At 36.4% G+C, this 13,289-nt stretch overlaps 2 protein-coding genes across 5 annotated transcripts; one reads left to right on the top strand and one right to left on the bottom strand.

The window, feature by feature from the left end:
• Positions 1 to 2,514: 2,514 nt before the first annotated feature.
• Positions 2,515 to 4,909, bottom strand: ArgRS (Arginyl-tRNA synthetase). Its single transcript, XM_053754805.2, has one exon. The coding sequence runs from the start codon at positions 4,744 to 4,746 to the stop codon at positions 2,662 to 2,664; it is 2,085 nt and encodes a 694-aa protein (XP_053610780.1). The 5' UTR covers positions 4,747 to 4,909; the 3' UTR covers positions 2,515 to 2,661.
• Positions 4,910 to 5,149: 240 nt separating this feature from the next.
• On the top strand, positions 5,150 to 13,173 carry LOC128675402 (protein KATNIP homolog). 4 transcript variants are annotated; one of them, XM_053754802.1, is made up of 16 exons: positions 5,150 to 5,464; positions 5,684 to 5,776; positions 5,857 to 5,960; positions 6,106 to 6,282; positions 6,395 to 6,687; positions 7,158 to 7,331; positions 7,802 to 7,939; positions 8,329 to 8,593; positions 8,914 to 9,147; positions 9,329 to 9,506; positions 9,936 to 10,114; positions 10,260 to 10,322; positions 10,624 to 10,759; positions 11,018 to 11,111; positions 11,198 to 11,316; positions 11,701 to 13,173. In XM_053754802.1, the coding sequence occupies exons 1-16, from the start codon at positions 5,388 to 5,390 to the stop codon at positions 11,804 to 11,806; spliced, it is 2,430 nt and encodes an 809-aa protein (XP_053610777.1). In that variant the 5' UTR covers positions 5,150 to 5,387; the 3' UTR covers positions 11,807 to 13,173. The 4 variants fall into 4 exon arrangements, 3 of the variants coding, with proteins under 3 accessions (XP_053610777.1, XP_053610778.1, XP_053610779.1); XM_053754803.1 differs by having other exon boundaries at positions 5,857 to 5,912; XM_053754804.1 differs by lacking the exon at positions 10,260 to 10,322.
• The last annotated feature ends 116 nt before the right edge of the window (positions 13,174 to 13,289 follow it).

Genomic DNA, 13,289 nt, shown 5'->3' on the forward strand with positions numbered 1-13,289 from the left:
TCAAAGAGATATTTATCAAAACCTGGTGAAACTGGCCTTCTTTTGTTTTATACCCCTAATACGTACCAAGAATGGTATAATTTGTATGTAGTGGAACCTAATGGCTCCATTACCTTACCAGAGGACGAAGTGCGGGTTTGCATTTCACTTCTCACTATTGTGTCGATTCGCAGTGAGACGCAACTAACCAATCACATTGCGGTGTGATCGTCGTCGCCGTACTGTGATTGGTTAGCTGCGTCTCACTCCAAATCGACTCGCACTATTTTTTTTTTTGTGAAAAAGTGATTTTTACAGTTCTAGTCATTTGATTGCTATAAACATAGGTCTCGACGGTATGACCTATATGTAATTTTAACCAAGGTGTCCTGATTGAGTGGATAACTGAAGTCTTAACCGGTTAGTCAAGGTTGCCACAGGGTAATTCGGTATAATGCATACATTCATGATGCGTATGCACAAAATTACATTAATTAACTGAAATTGTATATATAAATTTTATTCACAGAGTAGTGGAAATTTGAATACATTTCGTTTTTATTTTTTTATTTTATTGTTAGTTGGTATAGGGATGTAGTGTAAAAGTAAGGGAATTTTATCTTCCTTAATAAAATCTATTTTATAATTACAAAGAGTGCAAAGTATTTATAAGTAGGTGAAGTTAGTCAATCTGGTTTTAGTTTTTTATTTGGGGTATGATTGGGGTCCTGTATCAGTATTTATCATGTACCAAATTATGTATCTGAGTGGCTTAGGTATTTTAGGATATTATTAAAATTTCATGTGTAGTGCAAATAGTTAACGTGTACACGATGTTAGCCAAATTAATGTTTTATATCTGTATTTTGTCACAACTGTTTTGGTAACATTAGAAGGCGGCCTCACTGCTCCATCAGGCTGCATTCCGTCAGAGGATACTTTTTTTTTTAATTTCGTGGCTCCATCGTTCGCCCAAACGATGATTTTGCCAACGTCAAGGTTGAAATTGACACGGAATATAATATGTTATAATGATATTATAAACACGGATCAGTGTGTAACCTAAAATATAAAAGTATATCAATATATTATACATACATACATACATACGGATAAAGTAAATAAAAATTATAAGTAGATAATTATTGTTTTGTATAAATTTTGCCAATGTAATTATAAATGGAGAGAAAACTAAGTATTGCATCGATATACGTCAATGTCAAATCTAGAAAAGGATGGAGCGGCCACGCTATTTCAACGCAACGCAGCGTAACAGAGCAGTGAGGCCGCGCTCTTAGTCGGTCTTCCGAAGGGATTTAGTAGTTTAGAATATCTTTAGAAAAAATAATACTGATGATACCCTAAGAATCTCATATTTGAAACTAAAAATAAATATGTGATAATTATTTTGAATATTTTACATATTTCATTTATCTGTCTATATAATCTTCCTGATCTCAACTTTCTTATCAAATATATATTGTACAATATATAGAAACCTGTACATATATAACCAGATTAATAATGCATTGTACTAAAAATGTATACTCCTAAATTCTGCCCACCGTTAGTATAAAATAAATATATAAGTATATACAATGTAGTCATTCATATGAACCAGGAATTGTTAAATCAATATAACGAGCATATTATATTTATTTCAAGTAACATGTAGCGAAAATAACGTAGTACTAATTGAGATTATTTTCTTAGGATGCATGCAATTTATTCTTCATTTTGCCATTTACTTTACTGTCGTCATGTGTTTAATTAAAACGAATGATCATGTTGAAAATCACTTGGAAGTATAAGCTTGTGGTACTACCATTAGTTCTACTGGTAGCACCACTGGTAACTAAGTGTATGAAACCCATTCAAGCATTGAGCGACGTAAAACTATTATAGAGGAATTCAAAGCAGCTGAAAATAATCTCAAAACTTTTGTCTGTATGTTATTATATTATGTAATGTGTATTCTTGTAGATGTAAGAGTTACATCATTATTATTAATGCATACTTCTATAAGGCCCAGATCAAATAGTGAAATCTTTTAGATTGACATAACAAGCTGCGTAAAAGCCTATCTATTTTGTAGTTATGATGGGGCATGGGTGTTAACGACCTTGTTTAGTACTAAAAAGACAAATTAGCAAAATGGCACCCTAATCGCATAAAAAAATTATTCGGGGAATGGCTAATTTTCAAAGACTAATTGGCAAACTGGTAATACTTTGATACTTTGTCATCACCCCGCAGGCGTCAGACTTAACCTTCCCTCTACATAGCCCTGTATTTCTATATCTTAAAATCTTTGTGCTATTTTTTAAAGTTATTCTTATAGCACTATGCTATTCATCAATGAATTCTAATTTTATTGCAAACATTTGTTGTTCCACTATTTATTCTGGGTCTACATAATAGTATCCAGTGAATGTAATTTTTTATCAGATTGTATGTTACATGAATGTTACCTTTGATAATGGACCCTGGTATAGTTTTGTAGAGGTTTTTGGGAACTCAATAAAAAGTTTACAATCTAAAACCTATCTCTTTACTTATTCATATAACTTAGACCTATATACTTTTAGTAATCGCACAAACACACTTTAATACTTTTACAAAATATTGTGGTTAATAGTAACATTCAAAAATTGGTTAGTGATCAAATGTTATTTATAGTCACTACATCTTAGAGACTGTTTTGATGCCTAGAAACTCAAAGCTCTTCTCCATGATTCGGGCGGTGACTTCACACAGCATCAGTCTATTATAAAATATGTTTACTATTTTTCCATCCTTGTCTTTCTCAACACAATAGCATTTATCATAGAATTCAGTAAATGATGATGATATTTCATACAAATATTCACACAGGCTATGAACATATAGATCATTGCTTACTTTAAGTATAACTTCTGGGAATCTCAAGAGTACCTTTGCTAGTTTCAATTCTGTGTCATGAGATAATGTGATACCAGTCTTCTCAACTTCGGCTAACAAAGTGTCAAGTGAGACTTGAGCAGTGCGGGCGATAGACCTGATTCGGGTCAGAGCATACAACAAATACACAGCTGTGTTTCCTTTATCATCTAACATTTTATCAAAAGAGAATATGTAATCATTCACCCTGTTATGAGACAAATCTGCATATTTTATACACCCATAAGCTACAGCTTCCTGGGCCAACTTAAGCTCTTCAGGAGTTAAAACTTTGTCACGGCCCTTCTCAATCAACTTGTCTAAGGCTCTCTTCAGCCCTTCATCAAGTAAGGCAATAAGTTTTATAGTGTCTCCAGACCTTGTTTTAAATTTCTTTTTATCCTCACCGAGTACTACTCCGAATACAACATTTTCAATTTTTTGACCATCTTTCAATATACCAGCTCGCCGCGCACAAGCTTCTATAGTGACAAAATGAGTGTTTTGGCCAGCATCAGTTACATAAATAAATCTATCGCCTTTTTCTTCTTTTACCCTTTGTGTTATAGTTGCCATATCTGATGTATCATATGTGTAGCCACCATCAGACTTCACAATTGTTAAGGGAATACCATCCCGTTTGACAGGGTCTCCCCACATGATCAATCGCCCCTCATCTTCTTCGAGAAAACCTTTTTCTTTTAACTCTTTTACAACAACTTTCATTAATTCATGATAAAAAGATTCTCCACGATCAATGAGTTTTATGTTTAAGCGTTCATAAACCTTCCGGAACTCTAGTCGAGATACATCACAAATAAGCTTCCATGCTGCTATGTAATCTGGCTGACCGGACTGTAGCTTCACCACACAGCCATAAGCCCTCTTCTTGAACTCCTCATCAGAATCAAATCGCTTTTTTGATTCTTTGTAAAATGCCTGCAAATCTGATATAGGAGGAGAGTGAGTCTTGTAATCAGGGAATTCATCTTGCAAGTGTGCTATCAGCATTCCAAACTGTGTGCCCCAATCACCAAGATGGTTTATTCTCAACACATCATGATTTAAAAACTCGAGAATCCTGCTAATGCTATCTCCAATAATAGTTGACCGTAAATGGCCAACATGCATTTCCTTTGCAACATTAGGTGAAGAAAAGTCAACAATTATTCGTTCCCTCTTCACTGGAGGAGGTTTAATTCCAAAACGAAGAATGCAGTTCAGTACATGTTCAGTTAGTTTTTTATTTATAAAGATGTTCAGAAAACCAGCACCTGCCACTTCAATCCGTTCAATGATGGGTGATGTAGGACTCTTATTTAATATGTTGTTGGCAACTTCCCTAGGATTTGTTTTAACATTTTTAGCCTTGAGTAATTGCGAAATAGCCATGGCAGAATTACACTGGTAGTCACCAAACTTGGGATTGTTCCCAGAGAGAGTTATAACTACTGGGGGGTCCTCCAGATCTGGATAAGCGGAAACTATAGCAACTTCAAACACATTCTTAAGTTCATCCAATATGCATATGTTTCCTTCCACTGAATTAATATCTGTTATTAACGTTGGACGTTTCTTGGAAACTTTCTTAACGATTACGTCAGAATTTTGAACTTTCATATTAGATTTGCCTTGTGAACTCAAACTTTCAGCTTTTACAGCGTTTTCAAGGACTGCTAAGCGATGTTTGAGTTTTTCATTTTCAGATAGCAATTTCTCCAACTGTGGGTCTTTCGTGTAGCTGAGATCTCCATTGGAAATCTTTTCCAACTCATCTTCAATAGCTTTTACTTCTTTCTCTGCCTTGGTGGTCCTTTCTTCTAATTTTCTCTCTTCTATCTCTGACATGACGTTATCACTTTTTATTTATTCTAGTATAGAGATTTTTTATTGTAATAAATTACTTTGCAACTGTACATATACCTTTTAACTTAAATATTTTTCGCCGACAAGCAAGAGGACAATATTGAATCATGAAAAATTAGGTTATATTCGCACGTTGACACTAATGACATTGGTTTGTGTCATTACGTCAATAGAGGTGTAGAAATTGGAAGGAAACAAAGAAACGTTTTATTTTCGTTCAGATTTTTTCCAATTTTTCCAAGTAAATAAACAAACAGCATGTTTATTTTACAATTCATGAATTTTCTAAATTATTAATTATATAAAATTTTTTGCCAATATTCATAATTTCGTAGTCTTGTATCTGTGATTATTTTTTATTAAGGTAAAATGTAATGTAACTATAGGAACCAAGGTCAAACAAACAGCGGTAAAAATATGTTTCAAAAGTGCAAGTGTCGATGATGATATAAAATAATAAATAACTAATTTCAAAAACATTTTTATTTATAAATTTTCTTTATTGACATTATATTTTAGGGAGACTTATTTATAAGCACAATAATATGTGCATAAAGTCTTTAGGATTTCAAAGATTTTAAATTGCAAAAGGGAGGAAATTTCTCATTTCTGATGGCTGAAGGATGGCACACCAACGAAATGGGCTTGAATATTCAAATAACGATAGAAAATTGCCACATTGGCTCGAAGATATTACCAAGTAAGTACCTTTGTTTCAAACTATTGACCTGCCTGAATGATTAATGGCCCTGCCTACGTCATTGTGGGTGTAATTTTTAGCACAATGTATTCGATTACTTCCGTAGTGGTCCGTACCATATGCATACTATTCAACAATGAATATCCAAGGTCCTCAACAACCCCTTCAACATCGTACACGTACAATAGACCTTGACGCTAAAACGCCATTCCATTCCAGGGAGATGAAAGAAACACACATAAATAGCGATTCCTGTCCTAACTTCGACGAACCAGTTTTGATACTTGGTAACTCGAAACTAGAAAATACCAGGTAAGCTTAAATGCCAGGAGATTTAAAAAGGAATTTGTCTTAGTTTGAATATTTAATATAACTTATCTATTTTTTCCAAGACTATCCCGAAGAACGTCTTTGGATAACAAATTGGATCTTCTGACAAAACCAAAAGGTCAGCCAATAGCTTTATCCGCAGGTACTATACGTCCTAATAACAAAGGTGAGCAGTGATTAGTGTATTTTTAATTATCCTCTTCTAAACCAAATAAATAATTTATTTTTATTGTTTTTTTCCTTGAAGCTATCTAATTAAGTCGCGGAAAGGAATTGATCTATAGCTAAATACCATTTATATGTTTATACAGGATATTCTCAAAATGGTCGACGGAAATACAGTGTCAGAAGCAAAGTAGACTGGGGTGACACAGCCAGTTGTGGTTCTCATGATTTTATGTCTGATCTTCTACCGCATTATGTAACTCCTAGACACAGGCGTTCAAACATTATAGATGACGACTTCCATGATGTTATATTAGGCCCAAGTAAGTACCTATTTACATTTTTATGACCACTGAATAATACTTTTACTCATAGGTTATTTAACAAAATAAACAAGCTACTTAATTTACTGGATATACTTGTGTATATTTTCAGAACTTCAAGATACGAATAAATTACGTAAAACTATTATCCAAAAAGAAGAATCAATGAATTTTCAAAATAACGTGAACAGGAGACCAAGTATTAAGAATCAGATAAAAACGACATCATTAATATCTGTGCCCGCGCATAAGGAAGTGCCTAAAACAGAGTTTGTTATTCCGGAATTGCCCGAAGGGAGACTGTTGGAGATAAAGATTTTTTCCAATTGGGGCGACAAGTATCTTGTTGGCATGAACGGTGTTGAGATCTTTGATGCTAATGGAAATGACGTAATAATCGAAAAGGTGAGATGTGATTTAGGATTTAGTTACCTAATCAATGAAACCTCAAACTGCTAACTGGAATATAAAATTGAAATCTTATCTGATGGTGTATTTGTGTAGGATGTATGATACCAAACGAATCGAAATTATGATTTAATGTTATATTTGCTACGATCAATAAAGTATAGTAATAGGTAACATATAATTTTGAAAACATTTTAATAGGATGCACCTCGTTATTCATAAAGTTAAAGCATAGAAAATTATGCCTAAAAGCTAAAATATGTTTTGTTACAATCGCACTTTATAATACCTAATCTTTAATTTTTTTATGATTAACAGGGTTGTTAACTAACAAAAAGTTATGTAATATTTTTATTTCTAAAAATGAGAGATGATTGACTTGTATTGTATTGCAATGGCAAAATAATATAGTTCATTAAGAATCAGTTTTCTATTCCTTGTAGACACTGTACTTATGTATATGTCAGGTATGGACGGACTCGGAAGCGGGCGACCAGTGCAGCGCGGCGAGCGTGGCGGACGGTGTGCTGCGCACGCGCGACGAGCGTCACGTCTGGAGTGCGTCTGCGCCGCGCGCCGCGCCCGTCGCGCTCTGTCTGCTGCTAGCCAGGAGGGCTACGCTGGCGCTGTTGAGGATATGGGTAACATTATATTTCTTGCCAAATTAAGTATATTAATAAAAAAGTTAGGTAGGAGACTTAAGACTATTCTATGACTCGATTACTTCCATGATTTCAGTGGACTATGAGCACTGACGCTCAGCGGCTGATGACGAAACGTTTACATGAGAGAGAGAGCGACAGTTTTCATTAAAATATTTTATTCTGCCTTTACAATATGTCTATAAAGAGTAGAAAGCGTATTGAACCATCTACATTTTTTGTCATTGCAATACCAAATATAATGGTCAAGATTGGTTGATAACATCCAGTGTTGCCAGCCAAGAGGACAAGGCGCCTCTTTATAAACGGACTGTACATGACCAACCATTCCACCCAAATGACTATCTCAATCGCAAACATGCAGTAGATAGAAAAAACCAAACTAGGACCTAGGTCTAGGTCACATTCTTTAAAATGCTACCTAAAGACAACTACTTATGTACTTTCAGAATTATAACAAATCCCGCATATACTCGACGCGCGGCGTGCGGTTGGTGCAGATGAGATTGGATGACCAGATCATCTTCCACGGGGAGATCGCAAGGTCCAGTGGGGAGCTCAAGGGATCCTTGTCCAGCTTTGGCGATGTGAGTATCCGAAGTGGATAGTCAACAGCATATTAGCCTACTCTAATTAATTGCAAATTCGCCGCTATTATCGCTATTATCCATGCTAACTTACGGTCGATTATACCTCATATGAAACCTTGTCTCATTGTTAGCTCTACTTCCCCAATTCATGTATTAAATGACAAAGACAGAGCTATTCCCAGTTCCGTGGATTGTGTTGATAATGGATATAACTATTAGTAGGCCAGCTACGAAAAGTCTTGTTATCGTTGGAACCGTATTTGCTACCAATATAACCTGACGGATTACTTTTCAGAAAAAAGCGCAAATAAAAACCAGCCTTAACTTTACCTAGTAAAATTCATTTTCAAGTGATACAAAAATAAAGATTTATATATACATTGCAGACAATCCTGTTCACAAAGGACGCCAACATCCTCGAAGCCGTAATGGTGAACGACAGGAACTTCCAGGCGCTTCTTAGGGACAACGAACCCATGGAGACAACAACTGAACAGCGCCCTCCAACGGCCAACGACAGCAACCAGCTAAGCCCTAGTGAACTGCTGGATTCTTTGAATTACGAGGACAAGGAGATCAAATATGTGGTGAAGAAGGTCACCTTAACATTGATGTCCAATTGGGGGCAAAGGCATTTGATAGGATTGACAGGTAAATAAGAACTAGAATCTTACAGTTCACCCTAAATACCTGCCCTCATAAGCAATCACCATATCTAGAACCAACTACAGATTTAAAAAAATCTTTATTACTTGGAATATATAAATATTTACTTCTTGGATAGACCTACCTAACTGCCAATTAACTTCTGTCAGATTTCACGACTACAACATTATATTTTATCAGCAGATTACTGCAGGCGTCCAAAGCGAAGATAAAGATGCGGCGCCACAAACTTCTTAGCATTTTTTCTTCAAAGACGTCAAATTAACCAACGTGGGTTTTATAATAAAACAATGCATTTTCCACAGGCATCGAAGTGCTCTGCCACAATGAACCTATCCAAGTCCATCGCGCGTTTGCATTTACTGCACCTGCATCGGACACCCCTCCCCCTCCCCCTCCCGCCTCCCTCGTCGAGGTCCGTAATCTGTTCAACGGCCGGAACATCACGACCGACTTTGACGATATGTGGTGCACTAGTTTCAGCGCCTATAATCACTGTCATGTGGTGTTGGAGATGAGAGAACCTACTGAAATTACAGGTAAGTTTCACATATCACTGAATAATATTATGTCATCAATGTAGTATGAAAGTTACCTCAAAGAAAACCTATCTAGGTATAAATTGATTTTTAAACATACGATGTAACTTCTCACTTTCTCCATCAAATGACACTTGGTCCTTCGAGCTGAATAAACACAACAAACCCAAAAAAATAATAGGTATCCGCCTGTGGAACTACAACGCGAACATGGAGCTGTCGTATATCGGCGTTAAACACGCCCGCTTGTACCTGGACGACGTGAGCTTGCACCAGCGGCCGGCGCTGCTGAGGAGAGCGCCCGGAGACACTTGCTACGACTTCGTGCACCAGCTGGAGCTCACAGCTCTCGATGACAGGTCTGTTTTAATCATGAAGCTGTAGATAATACTATTATATATGTATAAGCAGATAGTAATCTATTGTTACTCAGAACAGTTCAGTGCTCAACTTATTTATTCTGCTAACTTATAATTATCTCCTTTGCTAATTATCTTCATGTCTACTTATGAGTTTGAACGTAATTGCAGGTAAGTATTAAAATAACATAAGGACACGTATTACGTACGAGCTACTTTTATGACAGATTTATTTTATTGAAAATGTAACCGTTTACCAACTTCAGTTTATTTCCTATTAGTTTCGATCTCAGAGAAAAAAACAGTTTTGATTTCATTGATGTTTTATAAACCTACTCCTCTCGTAGATACTTTAATTTCTTTAAACCGTATCTAACTCTGTAACCCATATTGAACGTAACGTAAACTCTACTATTAAATCCTGTACAGATTGAATGAGCCTGAGAATCTGACTCCATGGTCTCCTGTCACGAATGATCTACCAGTGCCGGTCGGCTTTGTACTCCAGATCAATATCTTCTCAACATGGGGAGACCCCTACTACGTGGGCCTGACTGGGGTTGAACTGTACGACCCTAATGGAGAGAAGATACCACTCAATGAGAGCAGTGAGTTTTTTAGTCTAATAAGAAAGTGATAAAATAAATGAGGTCACTGTTTTCTTTTGGCAATACTGAGCGAATTCTGACCATTCAATTTGGTATTGCAATGGCAAAAAATTGTAGTTAGGAACTTGTTTTCTTTCTTTCAAAGTACAGAAATCAATGGCGAATTGGAGGGGAAGTGAGAAGGAAAGGAAAGGCGAATTAGATTGTGGTAAACTTGTCATTATCTATAATTATCACTGTCATTATCATATCATATATGGTAGCCCAACACCTCTATCCAGCGAATGGCTCCTTTGGCTTCACCAGTACGTACAGTGGTAGTGTATGATATACACGTAACCTTTGTCACGAGCCATTTACGATCAAAGCCGTCGATGGATACATCAGGGAGGACATGATTGAGTCGTGTATGTAATATATTGTATTTGCAAATAATGACTTTTTAAATAAATCGAAACTCAATCGATAGTTGACTATCGAGAGGGAACACCAATGTAAATTGCGCACAGACGTGTGCGCGCAGCCGGCGAGCGTGAGCGTGCAGGACGCGCGCACGCCGCAGCGGCTCGTGGACGGACACAACGCCGCCGTCGGCCGCGGCGCGCACGCCTGGCTCGCGCCTGTGTTGCCGCGCACGCTCAACCGGTCAGGCTACAATTCTTTATTTGCATAAATGTGGTTATTTACTTAAGCTGAAATGTGTTTTGTCACAATTGCATTTTATATTTGACATTGATAAATATAAGAAACACAATTTAAAGATATGAATGTGTTAGGTTTTACATAGTAAAAGGGTCTTGATTTGACAGAAAAACTTACAATTGTAATTGCGGGTTCCGTTTTTATCTCTAAAAGTACGGAGTCCCAGAAACACCAACCATAACTTTGTTATTCAATTTACAGAGTATTTTTCGTGTTCGATATGCCAGTGGCCGTGTACGGCATGAAAATTTGGAACTACGGGAAGACGCCGACGCGAGGTGTCAAAGAATTTGGAGTAAATATCCTTGACTGTTCCTATTTCATATTTCATCTTGGCTGGCCGGCATTAAAATTATGAACTTACAACTTTCGTTACTTCAGGTACTGATGGATGACCTATTGGTTTACAACGGTACCCTGGATTGTGCCAAAAACAGTGACTTTCTGACGCCGCAATGGATTTGTTTGCAAAATGCTGAAGCGGACAATATTTCACCGAGGTAAAAATAGAAATATTTTTAATGACCTTATAATGCTCTTTGTGTCAGGGTCCAAATAAATGTACAAGAATAATCAAAGCGTTACATAGGGCTTACAGGTCAGCTATTAGTAGCCGATATAATTAGGTTTGTATATAACACTTACTTAATTGTCAAATGTTATAGTTACGAAAGATGAAAGAGATAAAATTTTATAGTCATTGGACAAAAAAAATTACAGTTATGTGGAAATCTTGCTAGCCATTATAAACTACGAATAATACGTGTTACTAGTTGACACAATTGACACATGACGACACATGCAAAGTTGTAGTGCATGCTTCATTTAAAAATCACTCTAGACATAACAAGAAACGTTTTAATTTTTACAATGTTTTATTTCAGTTCGTCGGACGTTGTCCAGAGGACCACTACAAGCGGGTCGCACGTATCGGCGGACCAGACCGCGCGTCCGCACACCAGCGTGCACAGCGTACAAAGCTACCACTGACCGCATATACCTAGTGGTGCGCACACGCAGATTGGGAGTTGCTAATGGCAGAAATTGCAATTTGAGTTCACACGTCTCAAAATTTGAGGATATATTATTGTAATGGTCGCGGTTTAATTTTATACCCGGCGACCGTGATTTCTTTCGCGTAAATGATTTTTATTTTTTGCAATTTTTGTGGGATTAAGGAATTTTTTTATAAAACAAGCCGACTAAAATATTCAAGCGGTGTAGCTGTTTTTTTGAAAAAACTCTCGAGGATGGCATTCCAATTGTTATTAATATTTATTTATCTTACGCTACATTACGCAAGAGATAGCGAGATAATATTGGATCCCATATATAGTTTTATTCTTAATTTCATCCCTGAAATAAATTCGCACTCGCTTTTATTTATTCGAATGTGTCGGAAACACACACACTTTACCACTCCCATTTTCGTTTAACACACTAGGCGCGTTTTGTCATTTTTAGTTAGTTCGTAAAACTGACAATGTAAGATTATGAAATAAGGTGTGTTAGCGTACAGTTATGTCAATCGCAAGTATACGTTTGTAACCAGCAAGGTAAAGATAAACTGTATAGAAGTAACTGTATAGTTTGTGCCTGTGGATCGCTTTAGAAAAGGTGTAGCGATAGCGTATATGTAGGTAGCAATGAAAGATTGCAAGAATTTCATAGCACTATATATTTATCATCAACGCAGTCATTAGACGAAAAGTTGAGTAGACTGCTCGCACGCCAAAAAGTCTTATAAGTAGGTATATCAATGTGTTCACTTTTTTGGAATTCATAGATAGAGACGCCATGTAAGAAGTCCCGTGGTTATAAAATGAAATTCTCTCTCTTTAATCCTTGCATACTCAGGTTTCATTCAACGGTGTCACACACCGAAGCTCAGGCTCCGATTAAAAAATGAAGCTTTAAATTTTGAATGGAATGGTTGTGATATTACTGCTGCCTGCCTGATGTGAACCCTCTTTTGGAATGCTGTTGTTGCAGCTTTTTAGTGGACATATTGATGGGCCACATTGTTAGTGACAGTAGCCCCGCAATCAGTGGGACTCCTTTCATGGCGCGAACTTCAGTATAATGTGGAAAGTATGTGTCCGCTATGCTGCGCCCACACCTACGTGTTGCTTGCTGTGAAAACAAAAGGGAGGGGGGCGCGATAATGCGGAGTTTGTCGTGTGTATGAGCCCAATCTTTGTAATTAATAAATTACCTAACTGTTTTAAACTAGTAAAATATAATTGTTTGTCGCCGCCATTAACTAGTTCAGTTGAAATCAATGTGTTGTTTATTCTAGTGAACAGTGTAACATTCAATTTTGTACCAGAAATAAATTAGGGTTATTTATATATATATATTTGTTTTTTATTGTTGATAATAAACCAAGTGTGGATTTCACCAGAGTGACGATTCTGGTATCTAAATGCTTTTTCAATATATGTTATTCAAAAACTACCAAACTACTAATTAC

The sequence above is a fragment of the Plodia interpunctella genome, chromosome 14 (assembly GCF_027563975.2).
Source record: "Plodia interpunctella isolate USDA-ARS_2022_Savannah chromosome 14, ilPloInte3.2, whole genome shotgun sequence".
Classification (NCBI taxonomy): Eukaryota; Metazoa; Arthropoda; class Insecta; order Lepidoptera; family Pyralidae; genus Plodia; species Plodia interpunctella.

What these genes read in the sequence shown, in the direction of transcription:
- ArgRS (XM_053754805.2), bottom strand. Translation starts at nt 4,746, where the DNA reads ATGTCAGAGATAGAAGAGAGAAAATTAGAAGAAAGGACCACCAAGGCA.
- LOC128675402 (XM_053754802.1), top strand. Translation starts at nt 5,388, where the DNA reads ATGGCACACCAACGAAATGGGCTTGAATATTCAAATAACGATAGAAAA. An exon ending in TCGAAACTAGAAAATACCAG is followed by an intron (nt 5,777 to 5,856) that starts GTAAGCTTAAAT and finishes ATTTTTTCCAAG; the next exon opens with ACTATCCCGAAGAACGTCTT. An exon ending in ATGACGTAATAATCGAAAAG is followed by an intron (nt 6,688 to 7,157) that starts GTGAGATGTGAT and finishes TGTATATGTCAG; the next exon opens with GTATGGACGGACTCGGAAGC.